Below are 19,572 nucleotides of genomic sequence, written 5' to 3'. Positions count from 1 at the left end.
CAGAGCAAGGGAGCACTCCAGTTGCAATATTTTAGCTTTGTTCATGCCTGAACATACACACAAAAAAGGTCAAGCTGAATGCAGGCCAGGGTCCACATGCAGGCCTCACTCTCGACATCCCTGTGTGCATTAACCTCAGCATTTCCCCATTGAGATATCAGGGTCCCTGATCTCATAGGAGGGTTCTGCTCAAATGGATGGGAGTGAAGGCCCACTGCAGACCTTCCCACTCAACATGGGAAAATTGGGGACTAAGCAGACAGTTTGCATGCACGCTCCTGCCTCATCCACAGTTTGAACATTTACTTGTTTTGGTGAATGTCTGAACATACTTTCTGCTTAATTATATCCTGTATTCAAGCTCAAGTGCTCTCCTTTATGCAGGCAAAATGTCACCATGCATTTGCAAAAGGGAACTATGAGCAAGCTTAGAAGAACCTTAAGTTTGCAGAACTTCAAAAGACTTGGGGGGGAGACAGTCCAATGAAGACTGGGCATGCTCAATGAGCACAGGATGTGGACTGTCTAAAGGAGGAAGAATGGAATCTAGTGGCTGGAAACTTTTTGTTGCACATACTACTTCTCTGTATCCTAAAACCGGGGGGAGGGGCATACAGAACCCCCAGAGGATGATAGCCTTTTGAGCTCCTGAATCCTTCCACTCTGTTTCAAACAACTAATGGGACCCAAGAATTATATAAGGTCAGATCTTCAATAGGATAGCAATATCTTCCAGCCTGGTGGTGTGGAGAATTGAGTTTGGAAGGCCTGGCCTCACTTTCCTGCCCAGCTGATTGAGCCTATTGATGGGGTCCATTGAAGCCCACAGCAGAGCAACTCTGCTTCAGCCCCTCATGTTATAAATTAAAGAATATGTAGAATAAGTCAAATCAAGCCATGTGCCATCTGCATGGAGAACAAGAGCCAAGATCCTTACCTTCAGCCAGCCAGCATAGAAGAAAAATTGTAGGAGTGTGGGTAAGGGAACATACATATCTAGGTCTTCATCTTGATCTGAGCCCTGGCGCTGTAGGAACTGACGCCCAACCACACAGAAGGCAAAGAAGGAATAGACAGCTATAGTGACCACCTGTGGAGGAGGTGCTGTTAAATGTCTGCCAGGACTGGTTTAGTGCAGTAATCAATACATTTCTCCTGCAGTACCTGAGGTTTGCACATATGTGCTAGCCATGTCTTGCATGCCCTACCAACTCAAAAAGCAATGCCACTGGCACCCTCACAAACTGATTTATCTCGTGGCTTGTCTACCTGTTTTTATTATTTATTTGGGGGCTGAAACTTACTTCCTTTTCTGCAGGAAATGTGAGGTGCTCCATGAAGCTAAATCTTGTGGAAGGATTGTGCTGTGGAGATGCACCAAGACAGATTTTAAATCCATATAGGGTTCTAAGTATGGGGAAGTAAACTTTTCGTCTACTTCCACTGACAAAATGACTATTCAGAGATGAGCATTTTGGGACATGTGAGATTAGCCAAGGCATGATGGGTGCTCCCTACTCACCTGTGTGTACACCAGGGGGATACTGATCCAATCATAGTGAAAAAGCATGCTGCATTTGGAGCGGTAGAGGTTCAGCTCCTGAACAGAAAGAATAGTTTTTTTCAGAATGTGTGTAGTTGGTAAATGGATTCATCTGCAATACCCACTACTTGAGAGAAATCCCAAGCATTCTGGACCATCTTTCTTTCCACCTGTTAATATGGTTAAACTGATAAGCCTTTGCTTTTTCAACTGAGCTGAGAAATACTAGGTCGGCCCTGACAATCCATGTAATCCAATCACATCCATAAGTAGACCCCTTATCCCAGTCTGCGTCTGTGTTGGAATTGCTTTTTTAGATGTTTTTAAAGCTTTTAATTTTTAATGTTTTTAAAGATGCTTTGTTTTAATGGGTTTTTAAATAAGTTTTAATGTTTTTAAAGTCTTGTTTTTAAGATGTTTGAGAGTGTTTTTGCGGGGGGGGGGGTTTGCTGCCCTGGGCTGCTTCTAGGAGGAAGGGTGGGAAATTAATTAATTAACCCACACCATGTATTTAAAATACTCACAAACTTTAACAGTCATGGAGAATCCTGGCAAGTGTAGTTTGTTAAGGGTCCTGGGAACTGTAGCTCTGTGAAGTCAGCACCCTTAACAAACTACAGTTCCCAGGATTCTTTCTTGGGGGTGGGGGGAGCCATGACTGTTACAGTAGCATGAAATGAAATGGAAATGTTATAAAGGCTCGCGGAGTTGGGAGTTGGAGGTACTGCTTGGCAGTGGTTCCGCTCCTACTTGGCGGGTCGTCTCCAGAAGGTAGTGCTTGGGGAACATTGCTCGACACCGCGGGCTCTCCAATATGGGGTCCTGCAGGGGTCAGTTTTGTCCCCCCTGCTTTTTAATATCTACATGAAGCCGTTGGGAGAGGTCATCAGGAGTTTTGGAGTGCGTTGTCATCAGTATGCTGATGACACGCAGCTCTACTTCTCCTTTTCATCTTCTTCAGGTGAGGCTGTCGATTTGCTGAACCGTTGCCTGGCCGCGACAATGGACTGGATGAGAGTTAACAAACTGAAGCTCAATCCAGACAAGACTGAGATGCTGTTGGTGGACAGGTTCTCTGATCGGATGGTGGATATATACCCTGTCCTGGATGGGGTTACACTCCCCCTAAAGGACCGGGTTCGTAGTCTGGGAGTCTTTTTAGACTCTTCCCTCTCACTTGAGGCTCAAGTAGCCTCGGTGGTTAGGAATGCGTTTTACCAACTTCGGTTGGTAGCCCAGCTACGTCCCTATTTGAGTAAAGAGGACCTTACATCAGTGGTACATGCTCTGGTAACCTCACGTTTGGATTACTGTAATGCGCTTTACGTAGGGCTACCTTTGAAGACAGTTCGGAAGCTACAACTAGTGCAAAATGCGGCGGCCAGATTGCTGACAAGGACCAAGCGGTCCGAGCATATAACACCTGTTCTGGCCAGCTTGCACTGGTTGCCAATATGTTTCTGGGCTAGATTCAAAGTGTTGGTATTAACCTATAAAGCCTTATACGGTGCGGGACCACGATACCTTGCGGAACGCCTCTTCCGATATGAACCGGCCCGTGCACTACGTTCTGCTACGAAGGCCCTCCTCCGGGTTCCAACTCACAGGGAGGCCTTCTCAGTGCCTTCTCAGTGGTGGCCCCCGAACTATGGAACAGTCTCCCCGAGGAAGTACGCCTGGCGCCGACTCTGCTCTCCTTCCGGCGCCAGGTCAAAACCTTCCTATTCTCTTAAGCATTTTAAGTTACACTGATTTACTTTTTAAAATGTTTATTGTATTGGATTGATGATTGTATTTTAGTATTATTTTGTTATTCATTGTATTTTTATGCTATTTTATGTTCACCGCCCAGAGAGCTATTGCTAGTCGGGCGGTATATAAATTTAATAAATAAATAAATAATAAATAAATAAATTTACTGCCTTCATAGGAGTGTTTTAATGTATGGTGTCTGTACTGCCTTTTTGCATCATACATGGGATGCCTAACATGCAGTGCTGGAGGCAATAAGCAAAACTCCTCTTCACATGTGTATGTCAAATCTTTTAGCTACTTTCAAGTTTAAATTTCCCACAGCCAAATATTGAGTTTAAGCTAGGAAGAAAGGAAAACACAACTCTGCCAGGAGGTGCAAAACAGGTGGCTGGTTGGTTTAAAGTTGCCAGTTAGCATACCCCTTCCCTGTTGTTCTAGCTTACATCTATGAGCAATCGGAGTGCCACATCATCCCGAATCCTCCCATCCCGCCTTGCTTGGGCTGCTAGATTAGTGAACCACACACAGGGGATCCAGTACTTGTTGAAGTCTGAATGGTGACTCTCAAATTTCTTGCGCTCATCTTGCGTCATGAAACCTGCAAGACAGCAAGGGAAAGTTGGAGCACTACCCTCACACCTGCTCCTTGATACTGAGAAGAGCACCAGGGACCAGCCAGGGACTTCATTATTTCCAGAGTCTCTTGCTGCCTTGTAGCACCTTAAAGACTAATGAAAGTGGACTCTTGTCCACAAAAGCTTATTCCATAATATATTTGCTAGTCTTTGAAGGTGCTACAAGACTTTTTGTTGTTTTGGGTCTTAGTAAGACCTAACAATAGAACCAGAACATGTTTCACTGCCCCTGTAATCCACCAGCTCTGAGGAACAAACTACATAAAATTGATGTATTTAAACCTTTTCTAAGCTGCTGTGAAGAAGCATGAGGGACTGCCTGTGACGTTCCCACCTTTGGCTCCACCTGTCAGGTTCCCACCTGCTTGTGGCTACAGCCTTTCACTAGGCACCACCTCAGGACACCACCAGTCAGGATCGTCGTTTTTATTTTTTCTCACTCCGCTCTAGCACAGATCAATCTCACAAGATCCCACCAGTCACTCCCTGTAAACAATACTGCTAGAGACTTTGCCTCAGTCTCTCTATAGCTTGTTACTTTGTGTCCGGGTGCCCTTGCTGTCTATAAAGCATACAATCCTGGGTTGCTCTGGATACAGGAATACCCCGCTTTAACGTTCGCAATGGGACCAGAGAGTATACTGTAAGCGAAAATAAATGTTAAGTGAAGCAATTGTCTTCACTTGTACTGCACGCAATCACCACTAGATGGCAGTGGCGTCATGCCGATAAAGTGTACGTTATTGCGAAGCGCACAAACGTTAAGCGGGGTATGGGGACATATGGAGCATGTACTTTATAGCGAGGCAACGTTAAGTGAAGCAACGTTAAGCAGGGTATGCCTGTACTTGACGTTGTTACAATATCTCCCTTCACCGCTGCCACCATATGATACAGTTTCCCTTCAGCCTTGGTAATTACCCTGCCCTCCCTTCTGGTCTGTGTATTCCCAGCCAAGGATCAGGCTTTTGGTAAACCAATAAAAGTATTTATTTGATAACACTAGGAAATAACAAGATTACTTTAGGAATGTTTAACAAGCGTATGGTTTCATGTAGTGTCACTCTTTATGTTTCTGGTCATATATATACTGTCTAAATATCAGCCAAATATAATCCAACCCTCCTCCAGAACTCTGCCAACCAACCCATCCAAATAACTCTCCACTAACAACTCTTCAACAACTCTCACCAACCGCCCCCCTCACAACTGTCATCCTCCCATTTATACCTTCAGCCATTCAAACACTCAGCCAATCATCATCCAGCATTCTCCAGCCTTCCAACCCATGCTCTCCCCCCTCTCATTCAATTCACTTACCATATATCCCTTAATAAACCTGCACTTACCATATGTACAGGTTTTAACATATAAGGACATCACACTGCCCCACTGCAACCGGAGGCTTAGAGGCAGAATTGGGCCCCGGTCAACAGGACTTGCCAGCAGACAAGACAGGCAGCTTCCCCTTCCCACGGAGTGGCTTGAAGCAGCGGGATAAGACAGAACTCCTTAGGAGGCAGGGAAGGGGCTGGGGGAGTCCTGGCTCAGCAATAGGCAAGCAGGGAGAAAATGCTTGGAGGAGGCTGGAGTGGCAATGGGGAGAGGTGTAAGGCTGCAGACTGTCCTTAACTGTACCCCTTTGCTGGGAAGCTGACTGGAAGGAGGCCAGAGGTACCTGGGGGGATAGTGAGCTGCAGGCCATGCCTGAAGAAGAGCGTCCTCCCGGTCCCCAAAGGGAGTAAACACTGACATAGGCCTCATTCAGTGGACTCCTTTGCTGCAACCCCCAGGGAGGGGGGATAATCATGGAAGGGCAGAGCAAGAGGGTTTTTCCTTCTGCATGCTAGCACCAGGGAAAGCAGAGGTAAAGCTGCCAGACCAGGAACTTCTGGACTCAATTTGCTGGATCCCAAAGTACCCTTGAGCGGAATCACTGGCTGACTGGGGTGGGGTGGGGTGGGGAGACAGTACTATCTAAAACCCTAATCTAGGGCAGCTGCCTTAATGCTCAGAGAGAGAGATCTCTGGCACTGTTGGGGTAACTCTCAGGTGTGCCGTAACACTTAATCCCTAACAACAACCACAAGCTGTGAATGAACATCCCAGTGACTGTGGTTGTTTATGCAAAAGAAAAGAGAGAGTTGGGGGAATGGAGATGGGGCTTTTTAATGTACCCCTGCCCATGGAAGCCCAACAGCTGCCTTTCAAAAAGCTCTCCCAAGGCAGCTGTCAATATCCACTACTAATGCATGTGGCCCTGCTACAACATCCTCTTTTAGAGAAACAGAGGAAGGGCTGTAGCTTAGTGGAGAGCAACAGCTTTGCATGTCCCAGGTTCAACCTCTGGCATCTCCAGGTAGGTCTGGGAGATATCCCACTCTGAAACCCTGGGGAGTTGTGGGTCGGCGTCAAGAATACTAAACTAGATGGACGAAAGTCTGACTCGGTATAAAGCATCTTCCTATATTCTTATGTTCAAAGCCACTTTGGGGCAGGGGAATTTAGAGTGGAGAAAAAGCAGGGGAGAGGATGCGTAGTCCTTTCCCTGTGCTTTGTAAGAGTCAAAAGGGCATCAAGTAAATAATAGGCAAAGTCTAGGAGTGGCAGCTTCATGCACATTCGTGCAACATTAAGCCTTTAAGATAGTCTTTCCTAGTTGTATGCTTTTACCTGCTGTCTGTGGTGTGCTTCCCAAGCTGAGAGGCTTCTCAACATCCACTCTCACATTGGGGCACCCTTTTCTTCCAAACCATGCTGTCCATTTCCAGAGTTAAACTCACCAGCTTCAACTAAGTGATCCATGGTGGGGAATCTCTTAAGCACTCTAGTGCTGACTGAGCGCAGGATGAGCACAGATGACAGATTGGCATAGCGGATGAGAGTGCGGCGCAAGATGCGGCCCTTGTCATCCCTTCCATGCACGTTGCTGGAAATGACACACATCAGCTGGTCTGGCAGCGGGATGCTAGTGTACTGGGCCCACCAGCGGTTCACAATCAGTGTGACATAGAAACCTGGGCAGAGAGAAGCAGAAGGGGCATTAGCACTGCACTGATGAGGGCTTGGCAGGGATGGAGGCCAAAACCAACCCTTGTTCTTATCTTTATTTGCAAGGCTAAAGAAGACTGACACCTTCAAGGCCCCCTTCTTCTTCTTGCAGGTTTCCTATAAGAAAAAAAAATTGGTTTCCCATTCAGGCCTGAGCCAAGGTATTTCGGTGCCCTGTGCATTGCCCTCCTCACAGGCATGTACAGAAACTGACTGGACAACAATGGTGATAGGTGGACACCATCCACCACATCCAACGGCAGCAGGCTAGCTTAGGAAGTGCAAGGAAGGCCCCTCAGCACACACAGCTCTCACTTCTAGTCCATATTCCCCAGCATCTTCTGCCTGAGCAGTTACCTCATTGTGCCCAATGGTAGGCTCTTTTCTCTAACAGGAAAAACTAGAACTGTTTGCACTGAAGAGTCAGGCGTGCTCACTGTGCATTTTTGCAGCACTAGCTGTACATCATTTAGACATAAACTCTGTTGCCTACCAAGCTGTCACTTCCCTTTTCATTTTAATTACATATCCCCTACTTCTTCACTTCCTTTTTTTTCCATTCTGTGACACCACTCACAATTTTATCTCTGATGTGCTTGTTGTGTTACACTACTCTCCCCCTCCAATATCAGAGTTCACCTCTGCATACACAAGGCACTTTTCCCAGATATGCAGTTTAAACTTGACCCCTTTGCATGCACAGAGGTCACTTGATTCTGGGGGATTGCTGTTCAAGAGCAACATCATAAGCACTTGTACAAATGGATTCAAGGAGAGAAGTAGGTGGTGACATGCAGAGTCCCATACAAAAAAGGGGAACATGATGGAGATTACAAATCAGACTATGCAGTAGGGTGAATTCCCAGCTTCAAGAGGATTTTGGGGACCAGTGCCTGACAGTTACAGGAGAAGGTTAGCTAAGAGCCATTGGAATGGCATTTAGAGGGGCAGAGAATGTAATCTAGAAACAAGAACTCTAAAATCCTATTCCCAGCTTTTAGAAGGGAGTGTTAGAGTTTAGCTAACTAGTAGAGTGCTTAACGTAGATAAGACATGGGATGTTAGGCACCACCATGCCTATTGTAAGGAGCACAGAATTGGGAGGAAGAGACCTAAAGTCATATCCAACATTTTTCTCAGTTATGGGAAGCAACTAAATGCATTCCAATGGGGGAAAGTGTGTTTGGGAAATGTCACAATTCAGTCTAAAGAAAATGAGTTTCTCTCCTTTTACTCCAAGACACCTGATGCTTAAAAAGAGAAACAAAAGCAAGCGTCATTCATGAGATTTCACACTGGTACCAAGGCTCAAGTGGGGCAATGGAAACATTTGCAAATGTAAGTTCATAGAAGGGTCCAGATATGAATAAAACTCCTAAGGGGTATGGTCTGAAGGCACATGAGGTCTGGGTCTGGTCAGTGCCTGAATGGGAGACCACCTGGAACCACATGTATGCTGCCTTGGGTCCTATGATGAAAGAGAGGTGAGATATGTAATTTTTAATAAGTCTCATTTCTCTTAAAAGGAACCAGATTTTCTTGGTTAGCTGATTACCCTCAGGCCCATTCAGCTCTGCTTTGTCCACCTACTAGCTGAAAGTGCCAAATGCAAAAGGCCACTAAATTTTAAGGTATGGAAGTATTGCCTACAACAGTGACTGAAAGCAGTTCACCAGGGTCTCGGGCAGAAGTCGTCCATGTCACCTGATTCCTCATTCATTCCTGGAGATGCCAGGAACTGAACCTGGACCCTGCTGCATTCAAAGCCCGAACTCTACCACTGAGCTATAGTACCTCCCTATGGGAAATAATGCAGGACTCTGCGCAATTGAAATATTAAAGAGGCTTTTACCCAATGCATACCAATTCCTCTGGCCTTAATTAAAGCAAGTAAACAAGAAACCATGGTAAGGCCTCCTATCAAGAGCAAGTCCATAAATCATACCTAGAACGAAAGACAGGGGGATGAGGTCAGTGGCGCTGTTGCAGTATTGAGCCACCTTTGCAAAGAGCCGTTTCTGATCCGCGTTCAGAAGGTGCCTGGGTTGGGGGATGGGGAAGAGTATCAGTTTTTGACTGTAGCATGGTATAAACATTCTTCTTTAATCAAACAGGCTTATCTGTCCCTGTCCAAGCAATCCCTCTCACATTCACCTTGACATACTAAGTGTCAAGATGCCAAACAATATTTGCACTTCTACAAATGCCACACAATGTTCGCTCTGCATTTTAAGGAGCCATACTTTAGTGAGGCAGCACCTGTACTTTGGAACTCCTTGCCTATTGACATTAGGGAGGCACCATCTTTGTATTCTTTCAAACACCTGCTGAAAAGTTTCTGTTTTGGCAGGCCTATCCAGACACATGATTTGGTCACATGTTTTATTGCATGTTATTGTTTTTAGATGTTTCTAACAAATTTTAAATGTTTATTTAATCTTTATTTAAAATGTGTTTTTATTTTGTTTTTAATTATATTTTAATTGCAGAGGCGTTTGCTGCCCTGGACTCCATTCAGAGGAAGGGCAGGATATAAATTTAATAAACCAACCAACAAAACAATTCTTATGAGACAGGACATCTCTACCTTTGACCAAGAACACAGAACATAGAATCATAGAATAGTAGAGTTGGAAGGGGCCTATTAGGCCATAAAGTCCAACCCCCTGCACAATGCAGGAATCCAAATCAAAGCATTCCCAATAGATGGCTGTCCAGCTGCCTCTTGAATGCCTTGAACATATTATGGGTTGCAGGATATTTATACCTCTAGGTATAAATGTGTCAGTCTCTGTAGTCTGAGCTCTACCCTTTCTCAGCTAAATCCAATACCCCCTTCCTAACTGATAATATTCAGGGAAAACAGATTCTCTTGAATGCTAGAACAATTTGATCTATTTGTTCTGCTCTGGGCTCCCTTGGGAGGACGCAGGGGCAGGTGTAGAAAAATTAATTAATCAGGAAGAAATTACATTTAGTTACCTCAATATTCTATTCACTGTGATAATAGGTTACTAGCACAAGCTAAACCATATATGAGCCTTTCCAGGCTTTCTGTGTGGCTCACTCATGGCCAAATTCACCCCTTGCTGAATGCCAAATTTTGCTCTCTGGGAGGGAGCACACATTCTTCCAACTGTAAGTTGTTCTGATTTTAATATTGTATATTTATATTGTTATAAGCCACCCTGAGACCTTATTGTCAAGGTCGGGTAAGATAAACAATACCAACAACAACAATAATGTAAATTGTGCTCCTTTCAGCCTGTTTTGTGGCCTAAGGTAAGCACAGTTGTGATGGGCAGGAAGCGCAGGAACAGTCATCACCATGTAAATCACGTGGTGGGCTTAGGGCAGTGTGATTGCGATGGGTAGGCCAGTGGAGGCTGGTGGCTCCAATACTGAAAGCACCTTGGACAGCTCCTTGAAAGTTCAGCCTAAAACCTGGAGCAGATTCACTGCCCCACTGATATTGGAGCCACTGGCCTTCACTGAGGAAGACACAGGAGGAAAGTCATGCCAGTGCACCATCCACCCCATGTAAACTGTGTTTCTCCCAGCACAATTGGTTTGTGAAGTTGTGATGGGGAGGAAGGTGCACAAAGTCATCTTTGTCCCTATGAAAACTGTGCTTGCCCACACAGACTGGAAGAACAATGGTCTCTCCCTGCTAAAGTGGAAAGTCTAAGAGAAATATGTCTATGGATATTGGGTGTGTGAATTTGTCCATGAGAATTACTGTGTGTGCCCAAGCCACACTCAACAGACACGCCCAATAGATACACCACTGCCATGTGGCCCTTGAGCAGGGGCAAAAAATCTGCCTGTCCCTGAGCCAGAACTTTCATCCTGATGTTCGTTTAAGGAAAAAATAGATTGGTAATGAAGCTCTGGCAGCTGAGAGCAAAAGGTCCACAACACAATGCTCTGGGGGGAAAAAGCAATTTAGTTCTATCAGGGAACATGGACAAAAAGAGTAATTCAGTTTCTTCAACCACTTTAGATTAATTATTTTCTCCTGATGATGTTTCATTCCCTTATACAGAGTATTGCCAACTCACCGATAGATGACACTCAGCGTTGCATACAGGAAGATGAAGACGATGAACTCCTTGTAGAGCAGCTTGTAAATGCTCCCTTTCCAACGGAAAAGCAGCTTGGAGAAGCCCCCAAAGCGAGCATTGGCCACCTTCAAGGTATATGAGATTGTCATGGCTGCCTTCTCTATATCCCATGAAGGCACAAGCTGAGACAGAGAGATATCATGACCAAGAAGGAAAACATCTTTGTTTTCTCTCTTGCCAGCTTGATCATGGAATGCTGGGTGCAAGGCTGGCACTACCATGAGCCACATTGAGCCCAAGGCTCAGGCAGCAGATTGGGAGAGTCAGTAGATTGTGTGCTGCCACTACCACTCCATCCCCCACCAATACAGCAGCCTGCAAATGACCGATTAGCCAGTGGGTCACAGGAGTTCCTGCCACCTCTTTTCACTGTCACTCCTCCATTCTGCTCCCACCTGCTCAATTGATCACCCACCTTCTGCCGACAAAGTGACAGCACGAGAACTCCAGACATTCTGAGGAAAGGGTTTTCGCTCATCTACTCATTGTTGACAAAGTGGCAGCAGCGTGAGCACTCTAAGTCTTGGTTCTCCCTCAGCATGAGGCATTGTGGGTGAGGGCAATGTGGGAGTGCTTGGTCTGCTGTCACTTTGATGCAATGGTGGTAAGTTACAATTTAAAATCACCTGAAAACTTTAAAAACTTTTGGCGATAGTAGTTTTCCAGCATTACAGCAAAGTGACAGCAGCACAGGTGCTCATTGGGCAACCTTGTCCACAATGCCTTGCTATGAGCAAGGACTCCTTCCTCGGAGTGGGGCTGAGAGTGCTCACATTATTGCCGCTTTGTCAACAGTGAGTGGATGATTGAGCTGGTGGGTGGGTGAGGAGGAGAGAAGGAGAGGCAATGGAGGAAGAAGAGGAGGTAGAAGCCATCCATTGTCTCAGGTGGCACAATGTCTTGCACCAGCTCTTGTTGAATGCAGAATAAGATATTCTACAGCAAAGCATTACTGAATGTTATTCTTTACATAATATAGCATGTGTACCATTCTTTCAGCTAATGACGAGAAGGACTTAGAAAACTATTAGTTGAGAGGCTTAGGCTATCATATTCATGGCAACCCATTGGACGTTTGAGTATTGGTACTTGCCTTTTGCCCCATGGTTAGACCACAGAAACAGGCAATTTATCACTAATCCCTCAATCATGTTCATTGGAAATCAGTAAAGCAGGCTAAATTTGTAGATAGGAAGGAAGTATTTAATTAAAGTCACAAGAACAGTTAAAAATCTGAGTTGTGCATTGCCTGCCCACACAGGTGCAACTGCATTTTATTACCAAACACACAAAACCTGCTAGAAAACTGGATACTACATAGAAAAGGGGCTAATGTGGAAGCAATACAAGTTTCAACTTCAATACAAGTATCAACTTTAACAGCATCATCAGGGGCTATCTACCTAACTATTACTAGAACGACACTACCTCATGTCTGGAAGTTAGCTCTGTCTTGAGAGATGTGGAAGCTTTCCTGCCCTTTTGAGTCCCTAACTAGCAACTACTGTCAAGCTAAATCAGGATGGTGCCCCAAGAAGGCAAATAGGAGACAGACAAGAGAGTAAGTCAACTTTGGAGGCCCATAAACATGTAGCAGGCAGCATAAGACAACCTCCTTTTCCTATGCACACTTACCTGGAAGTAAGTCCCATTGAAGTCAACACACTTTACTTCTGTATAAACATGTTTCAGATTATACTGCAAGTGTCACAAAGTTGAAGGAGCACAGAATTCCAGGCAATCTAGAGCAAAGTTCTCCAAGAAAACAGCTGGGCCACAAGGAGGAATGAAGGGCCACAGCCATGGTCAACTCAGTGCTGGAGCTGCCTGTATGTGTGGGATCTCCTCTACCTTTGGCTTATTAAGTGGACATTCAGCAGGTGAAAGCAGCATTAGATACTACGACTTCTGTAGCTATTATATTTCAACCTATCATGCAAAGGCACAACAGCTCTGTTCACGGGGAGGGAGTAGTAACTGTATTTAATACTGCCCTGATGAAAAGAAGCTAGACTAAGTTCTTACCTCTCCTGGGAGTGTGGCTGAGGCTGGCTGTAATGGTCCCACTAATGCCGAGAAAGCAGAAAAGCTTTCCTTTAAATATCTTACGTCAATAAATTAGGCTGCTTAGAATGATAGATTGGAGGCTATTAGTAGCCCAAGAACAGGGAACTATATAAATGTACAGATGAAGTTCATGGTTATAATTCACTTTTGTGAAACTTGCAGGAAAGCCCTACCAATAACTAAAAAGAAGCAGGAAAACAGGCTACCAGGCTGAGCTTTAGGTAATATTAAGCCCTCAATAGATGCAGCATTTTTATTTATGACATTTATATCCCACCTTTCCTCAAAGGAATTCAAGGTGGTGAATGTCTCTAAACAGAAAACTCAAAAGACTAGTCATGGTTCAGGGCACCAGGTATGCCTATACATCACACCAATACTACTCCAAGCCACATGTTGAGTATGCTGTTGCCTGTGTGGATGTCTGCTAGTCCACGTGACAGATTGGGGAATTAGTAAAGTTTGCTGAGTGGCACAGCTCCAAACAGAGATTCGCCAGAGGTGGTAGTTGCACAAAAATCATGATTATTATGCACCTTTTTTATTCTGGAACTGTTTCCACAATTCCAAACTAATACAGCCATCATTGTGGGAAGCTGTTCCCTGAATGCAGCCTTGGGGACATGTTCCATTTTACAGGATTAGCATATACATATGCCTATAAAGAACATAGCCACATAAATATATGTATATTGTTAAATCATTGATGTGACCTTAGCTGTCTTGATCTCTGTTAATTAATGGCCAGTGATTTAGCAAAAGAATGTTAATGTTCCTTGATAGTTAGGAACCTCTTCCAGCTTGTGGACCTTAGAATTATAAGGCTTCTGCTCCAGGCTAGAGCTTCTCTTCGGGGACAGGGACACACTACAATATTTTCTTACAGGTCTTACTTGTTATTCTAAGCTAATTAATTCTTGCTTGTGGGCGTTTCCAATATGCACCTTGTCTACTCCTTCCTGATCGGTGCTTTCGGCAACATGTTATTAGATGGAGGAACTGGAATCATATCTATAGTCCCTCTCCTGATCTCTACACATTCATCAGAAGGTCTGAACAGAGCCTAAAAAACAAACCCAATCCATAAATACAAGGAACTTTGCAGAAGGTGCCTTAGTGGTGTATTTATTCTGTTTTAGTAATTGTTCTCCCCAGCGCTACTACGCTACTGCTGTCCAGGGGGGCTATAGCACCAGACACCCCCCCCCCAAAAAAAGCATTTGTGGCATGAAAGGTTATGGAATTTCTGCTGGAAGTTGGATATGCACTGATTGGAAATAAAGTAAGCAATGTGACTGCCCCTAAACTTTTGCAAGCTCAAGTAGCATTGAAAGCAGGACTGTGTATGACCACCCAACAGCATCATGAGCACAAAACATCATGAATGTACACAAAAAAGGGACTTCTAGAGAGGCCCTATATGTGTAAAATTGTACATGCATAAATTTTGTTCAGATCTTCAGGTAAACACATGGGACAGTGGGTCTGATCTCAGTTCCTCCCTCATCCACTGAACATCTGAAAAGTCCTATGGATTAACCTGCATCAGATAATGTCCTGCCAAAGGCAGGAATGAACAAGGAGAATAATCAGAAACACCTGCAGCAGATCTACATCAACGTTCATGGACTCCCACTTCAGTCGCTGTCAAACTGGTGCTAACAGTAGTACCTGAAGAATGGATTAAATCTGTTCTCTATAAGAATTCCCCTGGGAAACATAACTGGACTTTACACAGATAATGAATTTACAGCTCTGTAGTCTCATAAATTTATCCCACAGGGACGGAGGCTTGGTTTGCAATGGTTATTGCTGCTTGTAAATCCATCCTTCAGGAGACCTTTCTCCCTTGCTTTGAGGAAGGCTTGTACCTCAGACAGTGGTAGAGCCTCTGCTTTGCAGGGAGAAGATCCCAGGTTCAGTACACAGCATTTCCAGATAAGGTTGGGAATGTTCCCAGCCTGAAACCCTGCAGAGCCATTGCCAGGCAGTGTAGACAATACTGAGCTAGGTGGAGCAATCATCTGACTCTAAGACAGTTTCCTATGCTTGTTCTGGTCTGACACTAACTTGGAACTTTGCACTTTGTACCCAAGACCACCTGTTGTCTCATTAAACTGCAGGAAGCCTTTAAATCATTTCTCATAAGCAGAATGTTGCTGATCTAAACCTAATTTGTCAGCTGTTCTGCATTATTAAAGTATCCTGGTTACCGTCCTCATCCCTGGGCCCCATCGGTCCCTCTTGTTTCAGACTTCAGCTGTCTAATGACTGCTGGACAATTTAAGCGATGCCTTTCAAAACTTACAATGAGTTTCTCCCCCATTTAGTTCCAACAAGGGAGCAACCTGAGGAAGTATGGAGGCAGAGCTGACCAAATTTAATCTACAGTAGTTGTGACACAGTTGTAGTCTGAATTGTGTTAGGTTCAGTTGTGGTGGCCTGACGTTGTAGGTGAATGTCAGTGGCAGAGCATCTGCTTTGGAGGGAGAAGATCCCAAGTTCAATCACCACTACTGCCTGGTGGGACAGAGTGCATGCAATAGTTCACTACCTTTGATGAACAGAGCATTTTCTGCAAATGTAGTGAGACATTAGTAAAGCACCTGTTGAATGTCTGGCTAGACATTTAATATACGTTACTGAGGTGGTATGGCAGTATACCTTTGTTGATACATCATGCAGAAATTAATAAGCTATGTACATATCAAGTGATTTATAAACCTGTACTTGCTGAATTTCTTCCTGGTCATTTACTGACCACTGCATTTCAGACAAATTATTTGTGCAATGAGCACCTACCACCTGCTTCACTCAAAATCCTCATTTAATGTTCTCTGGGCAGAGCATTGTATATCTACAATCTTGATCCATGCATATGCACAGTCAAGCAATCCTCCTTAGGCTTCCTGTCATGCTTATGTGCTACTGTAGCTAGATGTGCTACTGGGGTCCTTGTTGTGGGTCTTGGCCCTGCTAAAAGCAAAAGAAACTACCAACTTCAGCAAACATGAGAGCATCCATGATGAACCAAAACAAACAACAATAATGGCAAAGCTCTGATCAGTATAAACTGCTTGGAACTTTTGTGAATCACAGTAACAGTCAGTGTAAGACCTTGGTGGACCAAGACAAAGGTATGAAAATTGGAGGGAGAAATATCAGTAAGATATGCAGACGATACCATACTCGTAGCAGAAACCAATAATGATTTGAAACGAATGCTGATGAAAGTTAAAGAGGAAAGCACAAAAGCAGGACTACAGCTGAACGTCAAGAAGACTAATGACAACAGAAGATTTATGTAACTTTAAAGTTGAGAATGAGTACACTGAACTTGTCAAGGGTTATCAATACCTTGGCACAGTCATTAAACAAAATGGAGACAATAGTAAAGAAATCAGAAGAAGGCTAGGACTGGGGAGGGCAGCTATGCTAAAAAAGAATTTGAGGAGCACATTGCTAAGAACATAAAAACCAACAACAAAAAATTCTATAAATACATTCAAAGTAGGAGACCATCTAGGGAGGCGATTGGACCCTTGGATGATAAGGGAGTCAAAGGTGTACTAAAGAACGATAAGGAGATTGCAGAGAAGCTAAATGAATTTTTTGCATCTGTCTTCACAGTGGAAGATACAGGGCAGATCCCTGAACCTGAACTAACATTTGCAGGAAGGGATTCTGAGGAACTGAGACAAATAGTGGTAACGAGAGAGGAAGTTCTAGGCTTAATTGACAATATAAAAACTGACAAATCACTGGGCCTGAATGGCATCCACCCGAGAGTTCTCAAAGAACTCAAATGTGAAATTGCTGATCTGCTAACTAAAATATGTAACCTGTCCCTCAGGTCCTCCTCTGTGCCTGAGGACTGGAAAATGGCAAATGTAACGCCAATCTTCAGAAAGGGATCCAGGGGGGATCCCGGAAATTACAGGCCAGTTAGCTTAACTTCCGTCCCTGGAAAACTGGTAGAAAGTATTATTAAAGTTAGATTAACTAAGCACATAGAAGAAAAAGCCTTGCTGAAGCAGAGCCAGCATGGCTTCTGCAAGGGAAAGTCCTGTCTCAGTAACCTATTAGAATTCTTTGAGAGTGTCAACAAGCATATAGATAGAGGTGATCCAGTGGACATAGTGTACTTAGACTTTCAAAAAGCGTTTGACAAGGTACCTCACCAAGGACTTCTGAGGAAGCTTAGCAGTCATGGAATAAGAAGAGAGGTCCCCCTGTGGATAAGGAATTGGTTAAGAAGCAGAAAGCAGAGAGTAGGAATAAATGGACAGTTCTCCCAATGGAGGGCTATAGAAAGTGGAGTCCCTCAAGGATCGGTATTGGGACCTGTACTTTTCAACTTGTTCATTAATGACCTAGAATTAGGAGTGAGCAGTGAAGTGGCCAAGTTTGCTGACGACACTAAATTGTTCAGGGTTGTTAAAACAGAAAGGGATTGCGAAGAGCTCCAAAAAGACCTCTCCAAACTGAGTGAACGGGTGGAAAAATGGCAAATGCAATTCAATATAAACAAGTGTAAAATTATGCATATTGGAGCAAAAAATCTTAATTTCACATATACGCTCATGGGGTCTGAACTGGCGGTGACCGACCAGGAGAGAGACCTCGGGGTTGTAGTGGACAGCACAATGAAAATGTCGACCCAGTGTGCGGCAGCTGTGAAAAAGGCAAATTCCATGCTAGGGATAATTAGGAAAGGTATTGAAAATAAAACAGCCGATATCATCATGCCGTTGTATAAATCTATGGTGCGGCCGCATTTGGAATACTGTGTACAGTTCTGGTCGCCTCATCTCAAAAAGGATATTATAGAGTTGGAAAATGTTCAGAAGAGGGCAACCAGAATGATCAAGGGGATGGAGCGACTCCCTTATGAGGAAAGGTTGCAGCATTTGGGGCTTTTAGTTTAGAGAAAAGGCGGGTCAGAGGAGACATGATAGAAGTGTATAAAATTATGCATGGCATTGAGAAAGTGGATAGAGAAAAGTTTTTCTCCCTCTCTCATAATACTAGAACTCGTGGACATTCAAAGAAGCTGAATGTTGGAAGATTCAGGACAGACAAAAGGAAGTACTTCTTTACTCAGCGCATAGTCAAACTATGGAATTTGCTCCCACAAGATGCAGTAATGGCCACCAGCTTGGATGGCTTTAAAAGAAGATTAGACAAATTCATGGAGGACAGGGCTATCAATGGCTACTAGCCATGATGGCTGTGCTCTGCCACCCTAGTCAGAGGCAGCATGCTTCTGAAAACCAGTTGCCGGAAGCCTCAGGAGGGGAGAGTGTTCCTGCACTCGGGTCCTGCTTGCAGGCTTCCCCCAGGCACCTAATTGGCCACTGTGAGAACAGGATGCTGGACTAGATGGGCCACTGGCCTGATCCAGCAGGCTCTTCTTATGTTCTTATGTTCCTATGAGAGAACTGGAAAAGGTCCTCAAATGCAAAGATGTATCACTGAACACTAAAGTCAAGATCATTCAGACCATGGTGTTCCCGATCTCTATGTATGAATGTGAAAGATGGACAGTGAAAAAAGGGGATAAGAAAAAAAATCAACTCTTTTGAAATGTGTTGGAGGAGAGCTTTGCGCATACCATGAACTGCAAAAAAAGACAAATAATTGGGTGTTAGAACAAATTAAACCAGAACTATCACTAGAAGCTAAAATGATGAAACTGAGGTTATCATACTTTGGACACATAATGAGAAGCCATGATTCACTAGAAAAGATAATAACGCTTGGAAAAACAGAAGGGAGTAGAAAAAGAAGGCAAAACAAGATGGATTGATTCCATAGAGGAAGCCACAGACCTGAACTTACAAGATCTAAACAGGGTTTATAACAGATGCTATTGGAGGTCACTGATTCATAGGGTCACTATAGGTTGTAATCGACTTGAAGGCATATAATAACAACAAAAACCTAATAAGAAGCTAAAGACAGCAACAAATGCTGTCACAGTAAATGTGGGATCATAACATGATTGGATTGTTTTGAAAAATATGCTGGAATACATAAGGACCCATCTGAAATGAGGGATCCCAGTTACACTTTCCCCTAGATTATGGGTGCCCATGATCTACACTTCACAAAGGTTCGCCTATATAAATTGATGGAAAAGATGGAACAAATCTGGTCCAGTCCCTGATCAATATAAGAAGATGTTCAGAGTCTCATTTATGTGCACTCTCCCTCTCCTACACACCTCAAATTCATTCACTCACCTGGAGAGACCTGGGTAACTGTGAACTTTATTTGAAAACACTAGGAAATTTAGAAACACTTCGTGAAAACTAGATGGGGTAGTTTTGTATAACATATAAAAAGAAAGCGGTCACATTTTCAGTTAGGATAGCAACCCTAGGATTCTCATTCA

At 44.0% G+C, this 19,572-nt stretch overlaps 1 protein-coding gene across 4 annotated transcripts in view; it reads right to left on the bottom strand.

Annotated features, from left to right (window-relative positions):
- Positions 1–19,572, bottom strand: part of BEST4 (bestrophin 4) — a 48,104-nt gene that overhangs the window by 7,943 nt on the left and 20,589 nt on the right. For 2 of the 4 annotated variants that reach the window (XM_061632831.1, XM_061632827.1), the window contains 6 exons: positions 11,046–11,230; positions 8,930–9,024; positions 6,717–6,950; positions 3,742–3,896; positions 1,523–1,600; positions 938–1,090 (listed from right to left, as the gene is read on the bottom strand). In XM_061632831.1, the coding sequence (XP_061488815.1) occupies positions 938–1,090; positions 1,523–1,600; positions 3,742–3,896; positions 6,717–6,950; positions 8,930–9,024; positions 11,046–11,197 (867 nt within the window). In that variant the 5' untranslated portion in view covers positions 11,198–11,230. Of the gene's footprint in view, positions 1–937; positions 1,091–1,522; positions 1,601–3,741; positions 3,897–6,716; positions 6,951–8,929; positions 9,025–11,045; positions 11,231–12,743; positions 13,638–19,572 lie in introns of those variants that run through there. The other 2 variants (XM_061632828.1, XM_061632829.1) reach the window with 2 other exon arrangements.

Source organism: Rhineura floridana, chromosome 6 (assembly GCF_030035675.1).
Source record: "Rhineura floridana isolate rRhiFlo1 chromosome 6, rRhiFlo1.hap2, whole genome shotgun sequence".
NCBI lineage: Eukaryota > Metazoa > Chordata > Lepidosauria > Squamata > Rhineuridae > Rhineura > Rhineura floridana.
Note: the sequence above shows the minus strand (reverse complement) of the source record. Positions and strands in the feature narration are given on the sequence as shown.